The 26,151-nt window shown below is 41.8% G+C and overlaps 1 protein-coding gene and 1 long non-coding RNA gene across 2 annotated transcripts; one reads left to right on the top strand and one right to left on the bottom strand.

Annotated features, from left to right (window-relative positions):
• Positions 1 to 1,642: 1,642 nt before the first annotated feature.
• LOC123377354 lies at positions 1,643 to 13,189 on the bottom strand. The gene is made up of 3 exons (XR_006582185.1): positions 11,140 to 13,189; positions 2,787 to 2,881; positions 1,643 to 1,834 (listed from the first exon to the last, which is right to left on the bottom strand). It is a non-coding gene; the product is annotated as an uncharacterized LOC123377354 (long non-coding RNA).
• Positions 3,164 to 26,151, top strand: MINDY4B (MINDY family member 4B). Its single transcript, XM_045030155.1, has 11 exons — positions 3,164 to 3,328; positions 3,849 to 4,025; positions 6,313 to 6,432; positions 9,024 to 9,118; positions 12,202 to 12,367; positions 12,819 to 12,884; positions 13,528 to 13,598; positions 14,422 to 14,494; positions 16,811 to 16,984; positions 23,538 to 23,718; positions 25,659 to 26,151. Exons 1-11 carry the CDS (start codon positions 3,230 to 3,232, stop codon positions 25,796 to 25,798), a joined length of 1,362 nt encoding a protein of 453 aa, XP_044886090.1. The 5' UTR covers positions 3,164 to 3,229; the 3' UTR covers positions 25,799 to 26,151.

Genomic DNA, 26,151 nt, shown 5'->3' with positions numbered 1-26,151 from the left:
AGTCAGTGTCAGGGCTTTGGCTCATGCTGCTGCCTGGCTTTCACAAAGCTAAATCGCATGGCCCTCTACCTACCACAGAGTGCTCAAAACACAGCAGAATCACCCCACTTCCACTGCACCAGGGACAGGCAGGGAATGTGAGGCCTACTTTGTAGCATCGAACTGTGGGGCACCTCTGTAGGGGAGAAGGGGGGGGGAACCTGAGGCAGAGACAGGAGCAGTGGATCTGAAAGAAAAACTCTCCTGCTCCCTTGGTCAGTTTTAGAGTTACTCTCCCAGACAGAGTCTAATTAGGGCTTGTCTTCACCACAAAATCTAGTCATGATGCAACAAGACCTTGAAGGGTCAAGCTAATACATGCAATGCTGACACGACCTTGCAGTTGGTGTAGACGAGGGCAAGTTGTGGTGGAGGGAACATAGATTACTTTAAGCTACCTTTGCTCCCTCTAATATCGGAGAGTAGCCCCCAGTAAAACGTAGAGCAGCCTCAAGGAGTTGCACTCTGGCCACATGCCCTCTTGACACACATCTATGCTAGAGACTGCATAGGAGGACAGTGCCAGGCTGTTCTGCATTAGAAGTACTCCACAGTGGGGAGATGTGGTTGGGGTTTGCCATCGGAATGGTGTAAAGAGGCCAGAACATGGCCCATAAGCAGGACTCCTCCTCAGGACTGAAGATTATAATTTCCACCTCCCCAATGGCATTTCCCTACATGAAACTCTTTTACTTGGCTCCTAGAACCAAAATTGGTCTTATGTAAGTGGCTCTCTGGGTGTATCTGTGGGACAGTTCTGCACTGTCATACTCATTCTCCCCTGCTACATAATATTCAAGGATTGTGGACTCTCCGAAGTTGGGGAAATGCAACCCATTTTTTGCCTCTGAACTTGACTTTTGAGATTCTAGATACCTCTGCATAGAGGCTAGTTTTTGTCAGACACAAGGATTCTGGCTTACTTCAGCTTGTCTACATAAACTGCCCCATTAGCTTTAAATAAGCCTCAGTATGGGCTGACAACAGAGGTCAGTTTTGGATTACTAATATCAGAAGTCTGCAGAAAAGAAAAAAGTTCCATAACAAATCATTCCTGTGGGAGAAGCCTACAATTATCAGATGTGGAGATACTATATGACCATTGCTCTTTCAACAGTCAACTCTAAACACTGACAAGTGGGGGGCAGACAAAGACAGGGTGTCAGTCTTCAGCTTAAATTTAATCTTTTTACTAGCTTGTCTCCCACAGTAACATCACTTTGTTGAATGTGTCGGAGTTTATAGGCATCTGTTTAGTAAATGTGTTCCTTAGGAAATTTATTCCAGCACCACGCATTCATTAAGGTCCAAATCGTGGTCCCTTTGTAGTCAATGGACATTTATTAGCCATCAACTTGAATAGAATCAAGATTTGGTCCTTACGTAGGCTTCCCTAAGTGCTATATGAAAATAATCACTTTGATTACACTCTCTCAAGCCTAATGCCATCAGGTTAATTATTCAGATTTCTCTGAAACAGACATGTAATTGCAGTTTGTTTTTGTATAAATCTGTGTCTTGGATTAAACATTCATGCTATATATACAGTGAGCAGAAAAAAAACAGACTATGTCCCACTCTAATAAAAGTTTAATCAGGGTCTGATAGTATGAGCTAGGACACTTCATATAGGCATATGTGCCAAGAGGGTCACTTCTCTTTTAGATACAAGGGAGTTTATATCCTGATTTTTAATGTTTGCATCCCTTACTCTTGTGCAGAGTACAGATGGACAAGGAGGCATCCAGTGGTGAACACAGCTTACAACAAATGGATATCCAGCAAAATTTCAAATCTAGATAAATGGAGAGAAATTTTTAGTTGCCACAGGTAAGATTTTTATTCTGCTTTGTTTTCACATATTCTTACAACCAGATAGTCTTTTGTTAGGGGTTTTACAAATTTTAATGCTTTATTTCTCTGTCTGCATTCTTAAATGTATTTTAAAAATGCAAGTATAATTCCTTGGTTTTAAGCTTTTTTCCCCACTGGTCAAAGAAAATTGTACTAGGTTAATACTGCGTTTATTTTTTTCAGCTGAGTTTTATTTTCACTTGCAGGTTGGAAATCAATAATACAATTCACCAGGTAACTGTTTTTCTCAAAGGTAACATTTTTGTATTTGTCTGCCCTTTTTTGTGATTGCGTCACTAGGCAATTGCATTTAAGAGATTACTCATGTAACATGTAGCACATTAAATGCTAGTATCCTCTTAACAAAATAATAATCAAACTGTAAAAAAGCCTGTTTTAGCAATTTATTCTTATACATTTTTCCTTTGAGAAGGAAGCCTTCATATATTTGAAAGAGAAATTTTCATAATCAGGTTCAAAGTAACAGAAGAATCTAGGGTAATGAACTTTTTTGTCTAACAGTCAAGAGTTTCTTGGTCAATTTTAAAACCCAGGAAAGAAGACACAGGTGTTCAGAAATACAAAATGTATGTATTTGTAACCATTACCCAAAACCTTAAATTGGAAGATGTCAAAGTTTAGGCAGAGATTATATATTTTTGTACTGTAGTCATTAGAATGTGCTGAAGTTATTAGCAACCATTGATAAAAAAAAAGTGAGTCAGACAAGTAAACTGCATATTAAACAATTGAAAACAATAAATATGTACATATAACTCTTTCAACCTCATTAGTATTTAGGATAATATAATCATTTATGGCTATAAAACCAATATATGACCTTAAATATCAAGCATGTTTAAAATAAACTAACTTGAAATTAAAGGCATCACCTTTATTGAAGTCTGTTCTTAAATGGCTTCCTGGAACAAATTTATTCTAAAGCAGAAATAGCTCTGAAATTATTATCTTCATTATTGTTCATGTCCTAATAGGGGAGAGTGAAATAATTTAAACTCTTTAGAAATCCTATTCAAAACTAAGTGTATAAAGCAGAATGATGACAAAATAAAAATACATATTAGATAAATAACATTTTGTTGGCAGGAGGGTTGAAAAAACACTCAAAGTGCCTATGTGACAGCTTTGTCTTTTTGTTTGCAATAAAGCTTCTCTTTCAGTAGTTGCCTATGACTTAGATGATTTATTCACTAGATAAGAATGAGATCTTCTCCTGTTCTTTGGTAATCCAAACAGCTAGGAAGGCAGTTCTCTTGTCCAAGGTTCAGCTGTCACTGGGTAACTTCTGTAACTGCTTTCATTACACTGGAAAACTATGGACATCGGTCCAAAAGTGCAGCAAGTCAAAAGACGAGTAGATTCAAAGTTAAGTTATACTGAAATATTGCAGGAAGAGGTAAAGAAAAGCCAAACAGTAAGTAGCAAAGTGTTTGTTGTATTCCTTTCCCAACCCCCAAAATAGAAATGCCCTACCTTGTTGGGAATTTGAGTCTTGAAAGTGATTTTGTGTGTGTTAGTTACCACAATGCAAAGAATGGAAAATTTTAGGAATTATGTGGCTTGAAACAGCCTTTAGAAAGATAACTATACACAAAAATTGCACCATTTGAGCAGTGTTGCACAATTCCATATCAGTCTGTCTCTTTAAATATATTGTTGTATGATTTCAAACCTAGAACATCAATGTACTGATCATTTTAGAGTTTCCTTTTAACTATCTGGAATTATATGACAAAGAATATGTATTCTTAAGCTTTTACCACTTTTTTTTAATAACTTTAACTTCATCATGTCCATGTTGTTATGAAAAAAGGACACGTGACGGGGCGGGGTGGGTGCGGGGAATAATTTAGTAGGACCAAGCATAGGAATAAGCTATCTTCTAACTGCTGCAGCTGAAAGAATATATAAGTCCTGTTCATTTCTCTCTACAGAAATACCAAGACAATCACAAATCTGATTATGACAACAAGGATGGAACTGGAGCATCTGAGTTTAGAAGTTCCAAAAAGCAGGGACAGTTTCTATCCAATATCCCTTTCTCAATCCCCAAACAGCTTACAGTCTCTTCAAACCTGGGCGGCCTGCCTATCTCCCTAGAAATGGCCATGGTAAGCATATCTTGTCAATTAAGCATGAGCTGTAATTTAACCTCACCAAATAAAGAGAGACCTGGGAACCTTATCTGGTGTTATATGAGGCTTAGATTATTATTGGATTCAAGGATGCAGTTTGTTGGTATTGATAAAAGAAGAATATAATTTTAATTATTTATTTATTATGCTTTTAAAGAACACAGTTGCTGTACAAGCCACAAAACTGATATAATACACTGTTTATTAGGTACTATGACAAATACTAAAGGATAATGTATTTTTGCTATTTGGTATTTTTGTTGCCTAGTGCGGTGGTGCTCAAACTTTTCCAGTCACACTGCCCCCCTTTCCCCCCAGCAACAGAATTTGTCTATACACACACACCTCCGTTACTGCACAGCCAAATTTTCCTCAGCAGCAGAGCTTCAGCTGAATGTGGAGCTAAGGGCAGAACTGGGGATGGGAGAGGAGCTGGAGCAAGAGGCAAAGCCAGGCTGGGACCCAAGCAAGAGGCTCAGTGGAGCTGCAGCTGGGCTCAGAGTTAGTCTGGGGGTAGAGCAGGGGGCGTAGTGGAGCTGTGGCTGGAGCTCACGTGGGGGCAGAGAGGGAGTGAGGGTGGAGCTGGACCTGGAGGTGGAGCAGGACTGGGGGCTGAACAGGGTTGGAAGCAGAACTGGTCCCCGTGGGGGCTGGCTCCAGCCCTATGTGCCCCCCAAAAGTTCCTCTCTGTTCCCCTGGGGGGCACTCCACACTTTGAGAACCACTGGCCTAGGTGTCAGAACACTGGTCATAAATTCAGGAGATTAGGCTAGTTTTTTAAGTCACCAAATATTCTGGGGCATGATCCTGCCAGTCCCTCATATGCAGAGTCTCCGTTGGCTTCAATGGGATTTCTGCAGATGGGGAATTTGCAGAATTGGTCTTTGATGCTTACAGGCTGTAAGGATCAATAAAAGTCCCAGTCATCTATCAATGTACAACACCCATGTAACATAAAGCTCAGGCATTTAACACAAAGGGTAAAATTCTGACAAGAGATCTGCATTGGTGAACACACACAAAATAGAGAGTAAGGGTCAAGTCCTGCAAAGACTTATGTATGTGAACGACTTTGCTTACATGAGTAGTCACACTGACTTCAAATGTATCTCTCCACACTGGATAAAACAGCCTGTGTGCATAAATCATTCCATCTCTGACGTGGAGTAGCTTAATCAGAGGCTGTGCACAGAGGGCCCCATGATGTTTGTCCAGGACCACCCTACCCTGACTGGTACGAGGAACATGCTCTCTTTTGGATAAACCACGCTCCTTTTTTCTATGCCACACTCTCACGAGGTGAACACCACGGGCAGGTGTTCCCATTAAATATTTTCTGACTAGAAGTGCAGCACAATAAGTGATCAGTGCATAGTGGCTTTTTATCCATTTTGAATGGGCAAACACGCATGTACATTGCTTCACTCATGCCAGTCGGACTAAAGGGATGGAGGCGTTCCATTAGTGAGAGTGAGCAGCCATGCCAGTTCTATGCTTCGCCTTACACAGGAGACTTCCCAAGCAGCCAGCTGAACTAGCTGTATGACCCCTTTGCATCTCTGGGGTGAAGTCCTGGCCCCATTCAATTCAGTGGGAGTTTTACCACTGACTTCAGTGGGTCCAGAATTTCATTCCTGGAATTACTTAAAAGAGTAACAGCAAATCTGAAAAAGTGGATCCCTTTAAAGTAAGTGCTATAACCTAAAATTAATAATTCAGCCTAGAGCTATATTTTATTGTAATTGAGACCTGAAGTAAGTAATCATGACTAACCAAAAATGTTTCTTTTCCTTTCATGTCACAGGGCCTGATTCTCGCAAAGGGTACATCTATATATGAGCTGGGAAGCGCAATTCGCAGCTTGCATAGATGTACCCATGCTACTTCTGCTCGAGCATGCACCTAAAAATAGCACAGTGTCATTGGTGGCATTCCCCCACTCCCCCAAGTACAATCCCACCTGGCCCTTTGGGTACGTACTCAGGCAGCTAGCCATGCCCCTGCCTCTGGCACCATGAATGCACTGCTATTTTTAGGCACAGGCACATGTAAGCAAGATGGGAATTATATTCTCAGCTTAAATGTAGATATACTCTATGACCACTTTACACTGCGTTGGCAATGTGAAGGAAGATGCCTTAAAGTGAATGTAAATGTAATTTACTCCTACTTGAAGGCCCCTTTACATTGCCAAAGTGGTGTAAATTGGCCTTAGTGTAAATGAGAAGCGGACCTATTCTATCTTTATTCCTCTCATTTTAAGGGGCTCCGAAAGATGTTATTTGGAAACACATTCCATGTCTTCAGCTATGAATGGAAAAAATCATGTTTCAAGTTCCACGCTCCATATTCTGACCTATCCTACGCTTTGGAGGCAGAAAAGGTAATTTTTTATATGTAATGACTGACCATGTATTTTCAGTATCACAGAGTGAACTGCTGGGATTTGCAAATGTACTCCAATTTTACCTGACTCTAATTCTGTGTGATCACACCTGAACACTGTGCTCTATTCCAGGCATCTAAATACCAGAAATATGAACAAATCAGAATGGGTTCAGAGGTGATAATTCTGGGTCTGAAGAGAATGATTTATGAGGCGAGATTACAAGAGTTGAATATATTGCATGGCTAAGCAATGACTGAGAGGGAACAAAGCTTCCCTCTCAGCCTGCAAATGTCTAAAGGCTATAGATACCAAAAAGAGAGCGGATTTATTTATAATAGTACTAGAAGTAATGGGGTGAAATAGAGTTTGAGACATTTCTGCACTTTTCCCTTTTTATGCCTTTGGCGGCCTCTTTAATTTAGAGATTTCCAGTATGATTTGTAATGAAGTGCTCTGTTCTTCCTCTAGGCAGTGAAACTGCACACAGGAATCTAACCATAAAGAGAACTCTTCAGTTTACTCCCCTATCTATCGGTGGGATTTTCCTTCCTGTTTCTTTTGTCTTGCTTCTTCAAGTTTTTTTTTTCTGTAATAACTGTCCAGATAGGATTAGTATTGCTCTTCTTTTGTTTGTATTGTTATTTTGCACAGAATTACCAGCTCTGTTTTGCTGGTGTTCAGATCCCCCTGTTCATTTACCTTCTTCTATTTATAAAACTTGTTTCTTCAATTCAATCCCTTCAGATTTCCTCATCCAGTCGACTCTCTAGTTTTTCTCATGATTTCTGTCATTCCCTAGTCCATAGAGTCAATCCTGAGGTCTGTATTTCCAACTTCTTTTAAACTTTTTAATCATCTTTTAAATAGTCGTCCGTTATTTTTTTTTCTCTCCATGAAATGCACTGTAGAGGCCTTATCATCATATGCAAGCTCCCCAATATTTTCTCTAAGGGCAATTCAAAATATGTCCTAGAAGGGAAGCCCCAACATGTTTCTAGAGCAGGGGTGGGCAAACTTTTTGGCCCAAGGGCCACATCTGGGTGGGGAAATTGCATGCAGGGCCATGAATGTAGGGCTGGGGCAGGAGGCTGGGGTGTGGGAGGGAGTGTGGGGTGTACGAGAGGGCTCAGGGCAGGGGTTGGGGTGCAGGAGGGGTGCGGCAGGGGTTTGGGGTGCGGGCTCTGGTCCGGCGCTACTTACCTTGAGTGGCTCCGGGGTGGCAGCAGTGCGCAGTCGGGTTAAGGCAGGCTCCCTGCCTGCCTTGGCCCCGTGCCGCTCCCGGAAGCAGCCAGCACCATGTCCCTGTGGCCCCTGGGGGGCAGGCATAGAGGGCTCTGCACGCTGCCCTCGCCTGTGGGTACTTCCCCTGAAGCTCCCATTGGCCGTGGTTCCCCGTTCCCAGCCAATGGAAGCTGCAGGGGGCAGTGCCTGCAGACAAGGGCAGCACACAGAGCCCTCTGCCCCCCTGCTGCTCCCCAAGGGGCTGCAGGGACGTGGTGCCGGCCACTTCTGGGAGTGATGCGGGGCCTGCGGCACTGTGGGGGTGCCAATTCCATGGGCCAGATCCAAAGCCCTGACAGGCCGGATCCAGTCTGCGGGCTGTAGTTTTCCCACTCCTGTTCTAGATCCACATAAGGAACAAATGTGATAACGTTTCACTTTAATCCAGGTGGCATGTACCTAAATTTGAAAACATGAGCAGTCCCAATGTAACTTCAATGTAATTACTAATGTGCTTAAAGTTACACACATGCTAAGTGCTTTGCTGGGTCAGGGCCTTAAAAGAAAAGCAAGACGACTGCAGTAAGCAATTAATGTTGTGAATGTCCACAATCCACTATTTATGTAGTGATTCTTTCTAGCAATTCCATTTAACGGCACTAAAATACTTTTAGCAAGTCCAGCCAAAAAGTTCTAATCTTGAAGGGTCTGTTATTGCTTAATTTATTAATTTAGGCCTCAGTTGCACTTTGCAACAAGCCCTGGGTAAGGAGCTATTTGTGCTACTCTAGAAGCAGATCAGGAATCAGATTGCAGTTCAGAGAATCTGGTCCCTCTGGTGCTCTGGGAGTCTGTTGGGGAGGGGGAGAAAGTAGCCAGATGCAACCTGAACCTGCCCTATATCTAGAGCAGATTGCTGTGCTAGCTACTCAAGGCTCCACCCACACTCTGCCCCTGCCTGCCCATTGCCCAGGATGAGAAGTAGTGGCTGAGCAGCAGCTGCTCTCTTCCCATGTTGCTACGCACCATACAGATAGCTGTAGCCAGCACGAGGAAGTAAGGGGGACATAGGCATATAGCCAGGGTCAAAATTGTGCCCTTTCTCGGATAGCGATTTCCTATTTTTAGGCTCTCTACTTACTTTTCATTTATCTCCAGAGCTGTCAGTAGCATGGTGTCCATTCTGAAGTCTCAGACAGGCTAGACAAATTACTGATGCTAGTACTTGAAAGCTAAAACTTTGGTCAGAGACTCAGCTGGAATTATCATAAAGTCCACATAGTGCATGGTAGTTTGGTCCCACTAGTATATGGGGTAAGAGGTTGGTCTTTTATGGTTTTTTTAACTCTCTGAAATTCTTCTAGGGAGGAGCAAGAGCAGTTCTGATGGCTGTACAGGTGTATATCATTAAATACTGCTTGTTCGTAAGAAATAGAGAGGAAAATATTCCCCTCCAAGGGTAAGAAAATGTACTTTCCCACAAAAAAATACTAATTACTTAAATTATTTGGACATAAACAGAACGAATAGTGTTGTCCTATATGTTATACAGAGACAGAGTCTATTTTTCATTATGCTTCTGCAAATCCAAGCGTGAAGAGTAGAATCTGGTCCACTTGCTATAGATTTTTCTCTCAGAAACCTTTTAGTTTTATGGTCAATGGACTTGCTTGTTTGGCCCATTTTGAGTTGTGGTGACCAGAACTTACGGACAATTTCCATGCTACATGGCCAGCCTTCGTACTGGCAACTGAAATTAAAAGCCTCTCCTGATCACAAGCACATTCTTTGTCAGTGTTTGAAAGGAGAAGGCAGGGGTCAGCAGTCATTGCAAAGGACACCAATATGGTAGCGCTAAAATGAATGAAAGCCCTGTAAACACAGGTGCCATCCCTCTCTGCATATGGGGTCCTTCTTAATGATAACAAATGCATGTGCTGACTGCACCGTTTGGTAAAGAGCCAGATTTGGGGTTCAGGCTGGCTAATTGGCTGAATATATTGTAATAGGAATGCACCGGTGTTTTTAAGGAAAAAAGTAAACTGTTTGTGCTCCTTTCTTAGCAAATCCTTCCAGTTTCAATGTGACATCTTCCTTGACGGGTCCAAAATCTGAGTAACCACATAGGTTTAGATTTTCATCTGGTGTAAACTGGCATAACTCTACATTAGCTGAGGTTGTGACTCATGGAGTTCATGGGCCTGATTCTTTTCTCACACTGGTGTAAATCATGGTGACCTCCATTGAAATCAATAGAGTTACACTGGTGTAAAGGAGCTGAGAACCAGGTTATGTAGGTTGACAAGTATTTTGCTATGACAACCACAAAACCACTAAATCAGGGGTGAGCAAACTATGGCCTGTGGGCTGCACCCAGCCCATCAGGCCTTTTAATTTGGCCCTTAAGCTCCTGCTGGGGAGTGGGGTCAGTGGCTTGCCTCACTCTGGAGCTCCAGCCTGGGAGCTGGGTCGGGGTCTCGCCGCTCGGCTCACAGAAGCAGTGGTATGTCCCTTCTCCAGCTCCTATGTGTAGGGGCAGCCAGGGGGCTCACCGCATGCTGTCCCCACCCCAAACGCCGCCACCCGCAGCTCCCATTGGCCTGGAACCACGGCCAATGGGAGCTGCAGGGGGAGCACCTGCGGATGGGGCAGAGTGCAGAACCACATGGCAGGCACCGCACCTCCGCGAAGGAGCCGTAGGGGGGCATGCCGCTGCTTCTGAGAGCTGCGGGAGATGGTGCCTGCATATGGGGCAGCATGCAAAGCTGCCTGGCCACGCCTCCATGTAGGAGCCGGAGAAGGGACATGCCACTGCTTCTGGGAGCTGGTTCAGCTAAGTGCTGCCTGGAGCCTGCACTCCTGAGTCCCCTTCCACCCTACACACACACACCCCAACCCCCTGCCCCAGCCCTGATCTCCCTTCCACCCTCCGAACCCCTCAGTCCAGGCCTGGAGCCCCCTCCTGCACCCCAAACCCCTCATCCCCAGCCCCACCCCAGAGCCTGTACCCCCAGCCAGAGCCCTCAATCCCCTGCACCCCAGCCCCCTGCCCCAGCCCGGAGCCCCCTTCCACACCCTGAACTCGTCATTTCTGGCCCCATCCCAGAGCCTACACCCCCAGCCAGAGGCCTCACCTCCTCCCACACCCCAACCCTCAATTTCATGAGCATTCATGGCCCACCGTACAATTTTTATACCCTGATGTGACCCGCAGGCCAAAAACTTTGCCTACCCCTGCACTAAATACTATTTGAAAATAACTCAATGACTCATATAATGTGTTATTTAGAGAATAAGTCAACAAGAATATGGTCAACCCAAGGGCCCAGTCCTTTTCCTGATGAACCAAAAAACCCCATTGCTGTCAATGGGACCAGGCCCTAATTTTTCATAGGTTATGCCATGCAGCACTGAACCACACCCACCCCCAAAAAAACCAGCCCAAGGTTGAGAGAGATCAGGCAGGATTTAACATGTTACCTCAGTTCAGGTGATAGGGCAAAGAGGGTAACCAGGATAGCTCTGTAAAGCTGCACCTGCTATAAAGGCAGATCTTTCTTTCTCTGGCAGTGACAGACTCCAATAGCACCCTGAGAGAAACCAAAAGAGAGAGACAAAAACATGAGCAAAGAGCTAACAGAGACTTTTAAACCCCTCTCAGTGAGGTGTGGAGGGGAGCTGATACAGTAAAGTGGAGTGGGAACGCAGCCGAAGGGGTGGGAGCCAGTGTGGCATGGTCCTCCCTCTCAGAACTCCTGAAACCTCTTCCAGCCATGCTCCCCATCCCCCTTTAATGGCGACAGATAACCATGCAGGAGCTAATGCAGCTGCTAATAACACTGACTTAGTGTGGCCTGGACAGCCAATGCAAGCACGATTCTAAGGACAGGCAGAGGCAGTGCTGCAGAGAAGCAGGTACCTCAGGGCTGTCGCTTTCATACTTTGGCCTCCTCCATCCCTCTAAGCTCATCCCCATTAGAGGATCATTTGCCAGAAACACTTCAAGGTTTCTTAGGTCCTCTGGCCTCCTCTCACAGATTTTACTGTGGGGATAGAATTTGGTTGTCAATTAAGGCCAATCTAAGTACATATTTTATTGTGTCAGGGATCAGGTTATTACATGATAGTATCCTGACCATGCCATAACACAGATTAGAACCTTAACCTTCACTGAATTGTATCGTAATTCTGTAGCATGATTATAAAATGGTTCTAACACAGGAAACACCAAATCATGTCAGGACACAGGGCACTCGTTTATAATAAGAAACCCCGTCAACATCATAATGTTTGTAACAGCCTTGGCTACACTCAGGCACTGCCCTGATTCAGCAATCGCCAGCAGCTGGTGTAGCTGCGCTTGTGCTGGTCCTTTAGCTCATTTGATGCAAAGCCCAGTATGGCCCTGTCCATGTTTAGATGCCAGCACTGAGTGCCGAATCAGGGCTATCTCCAAGCGTACACAATGCCCTAGAGTTTTCCTGTGGTAGGTTCATCTGCCAGTTTCATGCCTTTCATATTCTTTTGTGTCCTGCATTACAGTTTATGTGAAATAAGCCAAACAGAACAAGAAAACGCACTTGCAGAATCTCTGGGAGATATTCTGTGGACAGCAGGGGAAGGTCGAAAAGCCACTGTATGTCTTGTCACCAGTGATACTTACTTTACGCCCAATATAGACTACAAAGTAGATAACTTGACTGAAAGAGTAAGTAAGAAGATACAATTTATAAACAAGATTTGCAGAAAAAAGCGGTTTGGGTTTTTTTAAAAACAAATATAAAATCTCATAAACCCATGTCCTACCTTATGATACATTATAAATTATAAGCACTTTAAGATCCATGTCACAGTTGAAGCTCTGAAAGGTATTTCTATCTCTTTATAAAGGCTTTATATGAATCCAGAGGCTTTAATTCTTTTTGATTAACAACTATGATTTCTCCCACCCCCCTAAAATGGCAAACAAGTTAACTTTATAACTGTTTATTTAGTTATCCTGTATATAATTGAATGCCTTAGTTCAGGCAGAGTCAGATTAGATTCCTATATTATTCTTTTGTTTGTCTGAAAGAAATACAACAGTGGGTTGAAAATTCCACTTTTGGATATAATTAATGTCTTCTGTTCTATTTTTTTCTTACGTTCCTGACTTACAGCTCCAGCTGTTTGAATTTTCTGGGAAAGAAGCAGCTCAGAAATTTATCTGTGATCATATACGATGTGTAAGTGAGGAATAAGCAATTTCTTATGTTGAGTTATTTTGCTGCTTCCCACCCATCCTATTTCTTTCATAAAAACTGATCTTGCGGTTGGTTTATAACATCATATTTAATGTGATCTTCAGAAACTCAATGAACTTGTCATGAATCATTTCTGATTTTCACTAAAGGAAATTAGAACAATACATTACTTGGCTTGATCCTGCTCTCAGTGAAAGTAATGGGAGTTTGGCCAGTGACTTCAATGGGATCAGGATACTCCACTCTATGTAATGAGGAGCTAAATTTTATGTTAATGAAAAAGTGGTTTGTAAAAATACAAAAAAATTGTAAAGTCACTAAAATCATTTGTTAAAATCTGCATACAGAGAAAACAACAAATGGGAATGTAGTTTGTTCTGTGAAATAATAGAAATTATATGAAGAATTTCTATTACGCCTTTGAACCTGATCCTACTCTGCTTAATAAGTCAGTGGCAAAGCTCCCATTGACTGCAGTAGTAGCTCATGCATTTCGTCCAGTATTTTCATCTAAGATTGTAGCAGAAGGTGCAAGGAAAACAAATCTGAAGAGTTAACAGAGGAGGTATCTCAACCAATCATGGGTAACTGCCATAATTCCTTCTTTGTTGTTGTTTTTTATCAGTTCAAAGATGAAGGAAGCCACGGTGTGATCTTATTTCTATATAGCTTGCTTTGCTCTAGGACATTGGAAAGGTAAATTATGTCTTTTTAAAACCTTCTATACACGTTTAGCAATATTTTATGAAGTGGTCTATTTCCTTATGACACTGGGAGGAATTAGGAGAGGGAAGCCAAATTACACCTTTATTGTACCAACTCTTATCACCTAGATAGTGATGATAGTGACTGAAAGTCAAGGGGACTTAGACACCTAAATCACTAAGGGGTTTGTATACACTCAAAAATTATCATTTTAACTATACTAATATAGGTAAGTGGTACAACCTCTATCCCCACCCTAAGAACAGATGCAATTATATTGGTGTAAAGGTGTTTTATACTGGTATAGTTATTCCTGTGTAGGATAGAGAATAAGCTGTATTGATATAAGGCACTCTTATACCAATATAACTGCATCCACATCGAAGTTGTATCAGTAGTTAGCCATACAAAATAGATGTGTAGTCCAGCTTTTAGGCACTTCTCAAAATGTTACCCACTAACATTTTGGTTCAATTCCTAAAGACAGGTATTAGAATTGTTAATAATAGTTATTAGAAAATGCTAGAGATCATCCAGAACCAAACCTTGTGACCCAAACATACATCAATTTTGGGAAGTTTGGGTCTGGGTCTAAATTTGAATTTTGCATCTCATATCCAAATCAAATAAAAGTTAAACCTGGGTGTAAAAATATAGCTAGATCACCACTGCCATGCCTGTAATAAAGGGAAACAAAAGAACCCTGAGGAACATATTGCCATTTTAATTTTTCTTGACAATCATACACTGATGTACAGAGTCATTCCTATCATTCAGCTGACACCACAATAATACTTTGTTTTTGGTTGCACAGGCTCCAAAAAGACCTAGATTTTACAACATCTCATCTGTTACAACTCAGTCTTGGAAACTTCATCTGTAGACAGGTAGGACTATGTGATTTTCTTCCTAAATGGTTCTCATCAAATATGCGTAATCAGTTTACCGAACATTCACCATTGTTAGTAAGATCCATCTAAAAGTAGATGGTTCCACTTCCAGATATGGTCAAAGGGTATTTCTGAAGCTTTAGAATCGTATTGACTGTCTTAACATTGGTGTATGCATTTTAGGTCAATTTCCATTATTGCTTCTAGTCTTTTCAATTTCAGGAAGAATCCATCAAGGTGTTCCCAATTACAAAAATATGTTTATTATTTCTTAGTTTCAATGTAAAATATAAAAAAGGACATCTGTACACAAACTCTAGATGTCCTGGCCACAATTAAATTTGTAGTCACAAAAAATACCACCACAAACCAAAATACAATGAGAAAATAGAACAAACCAGCCAACAGAGAGTAGATGCTATGCTTTGGCACAATAGATCGTAGAATATCAGGGTTGGAAGGGACCTCAGGAGGTCATCTAGTCCAACCCTCTGATTAAAGCAGTACCAATCCCTAACTAAATCCCCAAATCTCTCAATGGCCCCCTCAAGGCTTGAGCTCACAAGCCTGGATATAGCAGGCCAATGCTCAAAACACTGAGGTATCCCTCCCGCTTCAAAAGTCCATTGCCTCTGCCTCTACACAAGCCCTATCAAACAGATGATTTTTACAGTTCATGGTTCATACAACTACCATAGCTGAGTGTTGGTCTCCCAGAATTTGAATCACTAATGTTACCCAGGATGAAGATGATTTCCTACATCATTTGGTGGCTGAGGTAGAAAAACAGTCATAACTTTTACTATGTTTCGTTAAAAGGCAAATGTTAGGCCATAAAGGCAAATGTTATGGGCCAGATCCTCATTCAATGGACATAACATGAGTTCCACCAGCTGAGGATCTGGCACCTATTATTTGCAGAGAAGAAAGCAGATTTACTGTGTGTTGGATGTCTATGTCCAGAAATGACAATGAGGATTGAGAGTCATCGTTATGGCATTTACTGTCGCAGGGTGCTGTGTTTTATTGCCAAGGGTATTGCTGGGCTGTGTAAAGCTGCAGGCATTCTCCTGATATCTGCTATAGTGGCTTCATTAGTCATTTTTCCAACTCCCAAAATTATGTGGCTTTGGGGGCAAAAGATTATAAAAACAGGAAACTAAGTCTAAAACCCTGCAAAATTAGAAAGATTCACAAGGGGCTTGTTTAAGTTTGGTATTTTTTCAAAAATAGGGCCAGTTTTGGATTTTTGACAAAATGCAAAAATGCTCACATGGCAAGCATTACAAATGTATGTGCAAATATTTTCCTGCCTCTAGTTGCTTGACTCAAAAGGCATCAGAAGGTACAGGTCGCCTACCTGGATTGATCTTCAAGTCACGCTAAAGGATAATACAGAAGTACAAGCAGGAGTTAGGGGAAAGTGAATAGATATATGTGCTTGCACAGCATAAAATAAGCCTCAGTTATTCAGGGACGCTGAAACAGTTTTTATAGTGGAGGTGCTGAGAGCCATTGAACCAAACTGTAAACCCTGTATATGATGGAAACCATTTCCAGCCAAGGGGTGTTGCAGCACCCTCTACACTCCCAGTTCCAGCACCTATGTAGTTATTTGTGGAAGACATTAGTGACAAGCAAGATTTCAGTGCCTAGGGTTCAGAATCATAGCAATTGCTTTTCCTCTCTGAGGACACTTGCAAAACAAGTGGAAATGGGAAGAGAACAGCAAGCACATCCTGGTGAAGTAATGGACGGCAACCTGTTGTAAGTAGAAGTCTGAGTTTAGTTTTGCTGCCTGCCCATATTTTCATTAATTAATATAATGAATCCATCCCCACATTCCCATAGACACACTGGGGTTTTTACTCCTGATTATACAATTTTGAAACTTCCATCAACACAAGCATGGTCTAGCAAAGTGAGCACTGGGTTCAGAGGCAAAGCTTCTGAGTTCTAGTCCTGGCAATGCCACTGACTCACTATGTGACCATGGGAAAGCCACTTAACCTCTTTGCATCAGTTTCTCTATCTGTAAAATGGAGTTCATAATACTTATCTTTGTCACAGGGAAGTGTGATGTCTGGCAGGCCCTATGTAATGGCAAGTATTATTATTGTCATGTAGATACCAGGGTGACAAGTGTCCTGGAAATGCCCAAGACAGATGTGTATGAAATCATGCTTTTGTGCCACTTATACTATATAGAGGGGAAAAATGAGCTATAGGAAAGATGAACAACAGCAAGCAATTCTACAGCGTAGTTTCTGCTCCGCTGCCTGAAAGTGTAATTGTAGGTCATTCCCCCTCTAGGCAATTCTCAACATCATTTTAACAGGCAGAGCAAGTCCACATGTGTTTAATGGGTTCCAGAAATTTGACAGTGAAGATGGAGTGCAAGAACTATTGCATGGAGTCCTGGCCCGCAGTGATGTGGGCTATTTACACTGGAACAAGGAGGAAGTGGAGCATTACAGACCCCTCCAGGTGAGAGCATATGCAAATCACTGAGCTGCACTGACATTCCTACGCTCAGATCCCCTGGCTTTAGACTGTTACCGTTAGTACTATATATCATCAGCTTTCCCCCTGAAAATTCATTTATCCTCTGTAGACTGGGGGCTTACCTTCACTGAAAAATAAAGTGTGTTCTTAATTTGAGTTCGGTAACTCACGGTAAAATACTAATGAAGACAAGTGATGTGAAACCTGCAAACTGCCTTAGAAAGGTTCCTGTTGAGCAATATACTGAAAGCACAAGGGTTATTGAGGGTGGGGACCACATCATGGCAGTGGAAAAAGGCAGCGGAATGGGGGAATAGGCAATAAGTGATGAAATAAAGAGTTTGAAGGCTGGGTAGTTACAGGGTTGTTGTCTCAATGCCATCGTGCCATGTAGCTAAAATGTGCCAATAGTGACACATACAAAACAAGCATAAAAATAGATCATAGGCACATAATCTGAGTGTAGCTGGGCAGAAAGTAGGTGGAGTCAGTGGGAGGAGGGACAGGGGAAAATGAGGATCATGCAAAGAAAACATGGAAATATATTCATAGAAAGCCATCTGAACTAATGCTGACAATGTCTGCATTAAGCCAAAATGCAGCCAGGCAGTTAGCCAGGCCCCCACATACATTCTCATCATATAAGTCACACTCCACTCACTGCCAATACACAAGGGCAATGGATGGCCACACATTTATGGTTACTGCTGGACACAGACACACGCATTCTCAGTGTACAGCTCCCACACTTTCCCACCTGCCTCCCACACTCAATCCCCACTGCTGGGTGCCCATATGCTGAAGCTTTAAGGCATACTCCTGCCCTCTCCTTGTGTCCAATCCCTGGCCTGCTGCAACACAGGAGCTTCCACTTATATGGCTAAAACAACCACACTTTGCTCAGGTGCCCATACCACCAGCATACCAAGGAGCTGCTGTATAGGTTCCAGTGCTCCCTATTCTTTTCCTTTGTTCCCTAAGGGTTTTTCAGCACCCTTGTTCATGCCACAGGAGAACAACCCCAGTGCTCAACATGTGGCCTTGCAAACTCCAGGGCTTCAAAGCTACAGCCCTCAGAGTAACACATCAAACACAGTAAAAAATTGGCTGAAGAAAGTATCACTGATGGGAAGAGTGAAGACAATGAAACACTTTGATGTACATCTAAAGTGTGGTCTCATGGATAGTGTATCTGACTCAGTCATGATCCTCGGGGCTCTAATCCAGTTCACATATCCTGTCAGTGCCTCCATTTCCCTTTTTGTAAAATAAAGATAAGATTTACCTACCTCTCAGAGGTGTTGTGAAGTTTAGTTGGTCACTATTTGCTTTAAAGATTCAAATACACTTCTAGACCGTCAATGCTGGGAAACTGCTACTTCCATCTGCTTTTTGCTTACTCCCATGGGAGTTTAAAACAACACAATCTTCCCTTTATGAAGATGGGATTTAAGCTGCTTGAAGAGTCTTTTAGTGTCTTGGGACATTATTTTAAGGCCTCGAGTTTCTAGGGCCCAGATCCAAATTTTGAAGCCTAAATATCTTTGTGGACCTGAGCCAAGGTTTTCTTATATTAGTTCCTTTTTTAAGACTGAAATATTTTCACAGATCTATTTAATGCAGAACGAATGCAAACATGACCCTCTGGGGTTAATTTCACTTATCCAGAGAAGACTCAATACATGTTCTTTCTTTCTTTACATGTGTTACTGTCACTGTCATGCTCTTGAGGCTTATGTACATCAATAGCATAGTGATCATTTGAAACTTGACTTACAAGACATTGTTGTCCAATTCACTTTTTTCAGCAGACTTGCATTACTTTCTAGATAGGGTGCTTTTCCTCCTCCCCAAACAAGAGAGAATATACAATAATGCAAAACGTAAAGCTTCTTTTCTTATTTTATGTATGAGGGATTATTTACACCATCAAATGCTAGAGTTAATCTTACCTGTCTTTCCTAATAAACCACTACTGCATGGATATGTCTAGGGACTAGAGTCTATAAACTGTTTAGGGATTTCTTTCTTCTTCAGTACTTAATTCTGCCTGACAGATTTGGTTCTCAAAGTGAGGAATTACTCCGTCTCTAGATTGGTCATATCTCATTTCACCTTGGTAAATCATCTTTACACACCAGACTTAATGTTAATGGCCATTGGATGCAAGCTGTTTGTCGATGAAGCACTGGTCTGAGACTGCCAAATATATATCATATGACATCAGAGTCCAAACATAATGGAAAAGCAATAAAAACAAAGTTCAAAGGCCACATCCAGAGACATGAAATTTGCATTTCCCCAAGTGACCCTCACAATAGCCTGCCAAAAGAGACAGAAGATCTTTCATGAGAGGCCAATTCAGCCCTGTAACCAAGACAAACGCAGGTTCGAGTAAGTATTTAATTGAGAGAGGAAAATCAAAACGTGACAGATTGAAATTTCAAACCACGTGGCCGTTTATTAACAAGGGATAAGTTACAACTTGGGCGGGGGGGAGGTAATTTATCAACTAGAAATACTATCAAGATAAACCACACAACTTGAAAACAGTCTATTTGCATCTAACAACAAGAACTAAACGACCTATGATCAACCGCTTACTAAAATCCAAAATAGACATGCAAACTGAGTAAACTGTGTACGCATTAACCGAATGTTGTGAAATACACCAACTAACCACAACAGTAATCGATAACAACAATTTGATTGTCCTATACTGTATACACAACTTTGCACCAAATAAGGGAGAAAGAGAGAAAGAAAAAGAAAAAAAGGAAGAGGCTAAGCAAACAAAGTGTTTACAGAAATTAAAATGCACATACCACACTCCAGGCGCAGCTAACCAGCAGTAAGGACACAGAGTGCATGACAAATTGAGGGGAAGTAATCCTAACACGACACGACATGAGCCGGCAAAATCCGGAGGATACCCTGGCTGAAAGGGTGATCAGGCCTTCCAGCTAACACGCGGGCACTCCTGCCGTTTTTGGCGTGAGATACAGTTTTATTCGAAGATTCTTACTCGTGTCAGCGTCTAATTGGTCCCTAGCTCCTTCACCCTCCAGGTTCCGAGCTGGAGCCTTCTACGTCAACAGGAGCTGCACCCGGCACACTACTCTTTTGCACACAACACGCTGGTATTGTAGCACACGGCACTAACTTGACCCACAATTGACCAGATAGAAGGTTCAGGAATAGGCACACGGCACTATAATGTTGCACACCGCACTACGGTGTTGCACACGGTACCAATGTGACCTTTTGACCGACAATTGGCCATACAGACGCCATGTTTGAGCATGAGTTTAGGGTTGCGACACCCTGTTGTAAGCAGACACAACTCCATCTAAGACTATGGACTTATGTTCTCTCAAAACAGGGCTGAATTTGGCCCATTCTCTCTAACAGCAGTATTTACTACATTTTGTACCATTTAGAGAGCACCCCCATTATTTTTCTGCTTTAAGTTATGGGGGCACGTTCTGATTTCACTTATCCCTGTACAAATCCAGAGCAACTTAAGTGGTGTTACATCACTATAAAACCTATTAGGGCTGTCAAGCGATTAAAAAAATTAATCATGCGATTAATCACACTGTTAAACAATAATAGAATACCATTTATATAAATATTTTTGGATGTTTTCTAAATTTTCAAATATATTGATTTAAATTACAACACTGAATACAAAGTGGACAGTGCTCACTATATTTATTTTTATTACAATTATCTGCATTATAAAAAACAAAAGAAATAGTATAATTCAATTCACCTAATACAAGTACTGTAGTGCAAGCTCTTTATCATGAAAGTTGAATTTACAAATGTAGAATTATGTACAAAAAAATAACTACATTCAAAAATTAAACAATGTAAAACTTTAGAGGCTACAAGTCCACTCAGTCCTACTTCTTGTTCAGCCAATTGCTCAGACAAACAAGTCTGGTTACAATTTGCAGGAGATAATGCTGCCCGCTTCTTGTGAGAACAGGCATTCATATGGCACTGTTGTAGCCGGCATTGTAAGATATTTACGTGCTAGATGCATTAAACTTTCATATGTCGCTACATGCTTCAACCACCATTCCAGAGGACATGTGTACATGCTGATAACGGGTTCTGCTCAATAACGATCCAAAGCAGAGCGGACCGACACATGTTCATTTTCATCATTGGAGTCAGATGCCACCAGCAGAAGGTTGATTTTCGTTTTTGGTGGTTTGGGTTCTGTAGTTTCCGCATCGGAGTGTTACTCTTTTAAGACATCTAAAAGCATGCTCCACACCCCGTCCCCCTCAGAATTTGGAAGGCACTTCAGATTCTTAAACCTTGGGTCAAGTGCTGTATCTATCTTTAGAAATCTCACATTGATACCTTCTTTGCATTTTGTCAAATCTGCCGTGAAAGTGTTCTTAAAATGAACATGTGCTGGGTCACCATCCGAGATTGCTATAACATGAAATATATGGCAGAATGTGGGTAAAACAGAACAGGACACATACAATTCTCCCCCAAGGAGTTCGGTCACAAATTTAATTAACGCATTATTTTTCTTAAGGAGCATCATCAGCATGGACCCATGTCTCTGGAATGGTGGCCGAAGCATGAAGGGGCATATGAATGTTTAGCATATCTGGCACATAAATACCGTGCGATGGCAGCTACAAAAGTGCCATGCGAACACCTGTTCCCACTTTCAGGTGACATTGTAAATAAGAAGCAGTCAGCAGTATCTCCCGTAAATGTAAACAAACTTATTTGTCCTAGCGATTGGCTGAACAAGTAGTAGAACTGAGTGGGTTTGTAGGCTCTAAAGTTTTACCTTGTTTTGTCTTTGAGTGCAGTTATGTAACAAAAAAAAAAAAATCTACATTTTTAAGTTACACTTTCACAATGAAGAGATTTCACTACAGTATTTATATGAGGTGAACTGAAAAATACATTTCTGTTTATCATTTTTACAGTGCAAATATTTGTAATAAAAAATAATAATAAAGTGAGCAGTGTACACTTTGTATTGTGTTGTAAAATAAATCAATATATTTGAAAATGTAGAAAAGCATCCAAAAATATTTAATAAATTTCAATTGGTATTCTATTGTTTAACAGTGCGATTAATTGTGATTAATTTTTTTAATCGGTTAATTTTTTTGAGTTAACGGCAATTGACAGCCCTAAAACTTATATAAGTAAGCAAAATGAGAATTATGCCCAAGAGAATTCCTGTGTATTTACACCAGTGTAACTGAGATCAGAACCTAGCCCAGAGGTTTCTATGAAGAGACATTATGAAGCAGGTCCTGGAGGATACTGCAATACTCAGACTACCTGTAAACATACTGGACTGGGAGAGTTCACTGCTACTCGTGGGGAGAAATAGATTACATTTTAGAAAGACTTCCTTGTTGCAGTGTTCAGCCCTTCAAACCCCGCTGAATACTCCTTCCTCTCCACAGTCACACCACATCATACCAATTGTGGCAAAGTACCTGCTTCTCCCCTGCTGGCTCAGTCCCTTTTTGCCTTGGAGACACAGGCTTGGGCAAAGTAAAAGCCTCCCCAGTCACGCAGGGTCTGGCTGATCCTCCTCTCAGTCAGCCCCTTGCTGTTTTGCTCCCCCTCTGGGGACAGAATGCAGTCTTCCTTGCTGGAAGAGGGCAGAGCCTTGCTGCACATATTTGCTGGCAGCTTCTCTGCTTCTCTCACTCCCCCCTGTTTCCCTGCCAGGGAGGGTTTAAAAAGGTCACCAGCAATTGGGGCCAGCTGAACCAAATTAGTTCCCTGGTAACCCCTGTTCCAGCTGAACCTAATTTCTCACAGCTGTCTCTCCTCAATGGATAGGGAGAAGCCTTTTTAATCCCCCTGGGACTAATTCCTACCCCCCCCTTTGTAGCCATTTGGCCTGGGTTTGCCACACAATGTTTGTTTTCTACATTTTCAGATGCTGATGTTAGCTACTTACATTACCACATAGAACTACTGGCAGAATAGCACCAATGTTCACTAGCAATTGCACAAATGCACTTTAGAATGTACGTAGGACTGCGGAATTGGTTCTACAATTTGTTGAACTGGCCACAACCCGTTCATTATCTGACCCTTTCTTAGACCATTTGGAACCCTATTATGTCAGTGTTATTTTTAAAAGCTGATTCCCATAAATATATTCCCAGGCTTAGGATTTACTGGAGGTTTTTTATTACAATATCCATAAAGCAAAGTGCACTTCTCAAGTTAAAACATAGTGGGTGAGATCCTCAGTGGCTGTAAATCAATAGACATGAAAGCACAGGTGAGAATTTCATCAGAACTGGAGTTCAACTTGCGACATATATCATTCATACCACCTTGACTTATTTACTCATTTCCTGATTAAAAGGTATCTGTAGAGATATTACTAGAGGAAATGGACAGTAATACCTCATAGTAACTCTGTATTCAGAGCAGTAAAACTAATGTTCCTTTAAAGCAACACAGACATTAAGTGCCTATTAATAATGAAAGTATATTTGAAATACCCTTTTCCCCCTAGGTTGGAAGCATGCTGAAGACTCCTAAATTACCCATCTGGCTGTGCAACATCAATGGAACATACAGTGTTCTTTTCAGCACAAACAGGCTGCTCTTATCTGACTGGAAAATGGAACACATCTTTGATCTTTACTTATATAATGGGCAGCCATCACAGAAAAAAACAGTACATCTAACAGTAGGTAGGCATTTAAGCTTATCAAAGGAAGGTGTTTAAATGTATATCACTGTCAGTGTTTAATAGTCTGTTCGTGTTGTCTAGGGAAGATACAGTAAACAATGCATAAGAGAAGGCTCAGATCAAAAGATGATTTTAAGAGACATAATCAGTTGGGTGGGAATAATATTCTTGAGCAGAAGCTTTATTATTGGGGCGATATCAAGGGTGACCAGATGACCCGATAAAATCGTGACCATCCCGATATTTAGGTGTTTGTCCCACATCCCGACCAATCTTTGGTCGGGACGCAATTTGTCTCATATTTTGCTCCGCCGGCAGCACTCGTTTTTTTTTTTTCCCCTTGCTCCGCCGGCAGACCCCCCCCCCCCATGTGTCCCAATATTTTCTTCCTCTCATCTGGTCACCCTAGCGAGATCTAAGAATATTGTCAATAGAATTGACCATTTTTTAATCTATATATGAATATCAAGAATCCTTTGAGATGCTGAGCATCCTCGATACCGACTGATACTAATAGGAATTGAAAGCACAGCATCATGCAGGACTGGGATCATATTATTATTATTATTATTACATGTATTACAGTAGTGTCTTGAGGCTCCAACCAAGATCAGGGCCTAACTGTACCAAGTGTTGTACAGAAACCTAGTGTGAGACACCCCCTGCCCTACAGAGTTCACAATCTCAACAGACAAGGGTGGAAAAGAGAAAGTGTTATTATCCACATTTACAGATGGGAGACTGAGGCACAGAGAGATTAAATGACTTGCTCAAGGTTAGTGGCAGAGCAAGGAATTGAATCCAGGTCTCCTGAGTCCCAGTCCAGTGACTTAATCACAAAACTGTCCTCCCCTAATGTAACAATGGCACAGATACATCATGAAGTTGCAAACCATGGGCCACATCATCCATTTGTGTCTAACATGTACAGAAAGAGAGGAGTGTGCTATGACTGCCAGTCTGCTGCTACTCTACTGCACTGTACGCTGCTGAGGCCAGGTCTTTTGGGGCACAGCAGTTTAATTGGGCCAGGAACTAGATCTGCAGGAGGTGGCTCAGTGACTGCCATTCTGGTTGGATGGCCCCTAGAACTGTGACTCAAATATTATACTTTCATTCCATGCACTACATTGTAACCCTGCCTGCAGCCTTCCCATCATCCTGTGCCCCATCACTGCTATATAAAAGCCACTAGGGGAAGTTATGGCTGCTCTGATTTAATAAACTGTATATCCTGAGCTTTGCATGCTGCTGCAGGTGCAGACTTTGGTTTATTTTCAGTAATAGCCTTCCAAACAGTTAATGGCTGGCACAATAACCCATGGGAAAGCAAGACTTCATTCTGAACCATTTCACTGAGTTCATAATCAAGTAATAACAACCGATGGGAAGGGCTTCCCCAGACTATTTATGATCAAGGGGAAGGATTGAGAGCTCAAGGCCTTTAACATAGCTGGTCTTAAACTGCCAGGAAGTGTACCACCCAGAGATCATTACTGCTATTGTAAACTAGGGTCAGATTTTTAGGATGTGAGGTCCTTGTTCATTTTTACACCAACAGTTCATTCCAGTTGCATGCCCACATGCTTGTAATGCCCACAGACTTCAAGCCTCACTTTCTGAAATTCTGACCCCAAAAACTGAACATTTAAAATAGTTGCCTTTGGAATTATAAACTGTTGGAAAGAAATCAGTTATGTTAAATTTAAACTGCACATTGCCATGAGTCTAGAGTTTCATCTGCAATAGCTGCATTTGCCTTGCAGTTCTAGACCAGCACTGCATTTAGAAGAGCAGAATATTAGCACACAGGCCCATTAGGCTTCTAATGTGGAATTTTAAAATCTGATGAGCAGTTGAACAGAACAGCCAATGGAGCTATAGCAATTAGACTCATGTTGCTGGGGGGGTTTCACTGAATTTGTGGCATTGCTCTTTCAGACACTCATTCTCATCATTGGGAAAAGAATCACTGTGAAGAAAGTGATCCAGAAAAGAGATTTCCTTCTGTGGAGATGGCAATCAGAACTAAGTGGGAGGGAGCAGCCATCAACTGGAATGGGGCTGTCCCATTCTTCTGAAGAACGAGACTGCACAAATGTGGCATCCACTGCCCTGTGACTGGCTCTGTAAAGTACTGAAGGCCACTGAGAAAAAGAATGCTTTGTTACCATTAGAACAATCTTTGATATCTTAACAGGACCCAGCTTAGACTAGTATTATGTCTACAATGAATCAAATATGAGGCAACTCGGAGCACTTATGAAAGTCCCACTCGAAGACTTTAAATGTGAGAATGTAGCCCTGCTTCAAATATTGGATGAGATTCATCCCTGGAGTTTCAGGGTGGTGGGGAATAAAACTGCACTGTGCTCACTGGAGTTGTACCCTCGTGTCAGGACTCAGTTTCACACAGAGATACATTTGACCTAGT

This window comes from Mauremys mutica, chromosome 9 (assembly GCF_020497125.1).
Source record: "Mauremys mutica isolate MM-2020 ecotype Southern chromosome 9, ASM2049712v1, whole genome shotgun sequence".
NCBI lineage: Eukaryota > Metazoa > Chordata > Testudines > Geoemydidae > Mauremys > Mauremys mutica.
The sequence above is the reverse complement of the archived record's forward strand: the minus strand, read 5'-3'. Positions and strand labels throughout refer to the sequence as shown.

Bases quoted from the DNA above. Each gene is read 5' to 3' on its own strand.
- MINDY4B (XM_045030155.1), top strand. From the start codon at position 3,230: ATGGACATCGGTCCAAAAGTGCAGCAAGTCAAAAGACGAGTAGATTCA. The intron at 4,026-6,312 runs GTAAGCATATCT...TCTCATTTTAAG, and splicing joins TCTCCCTAGAAATGGCCATG to GGGCTCCGAAAGATGTTATT. The intron at 9,119-12,201 runs GTAAGAAAATGT...CCTGCATTACAG, and splicing joins GAAAATATTCCCCTCCAAGG to TTTATGTGAAATAAGCCAAA.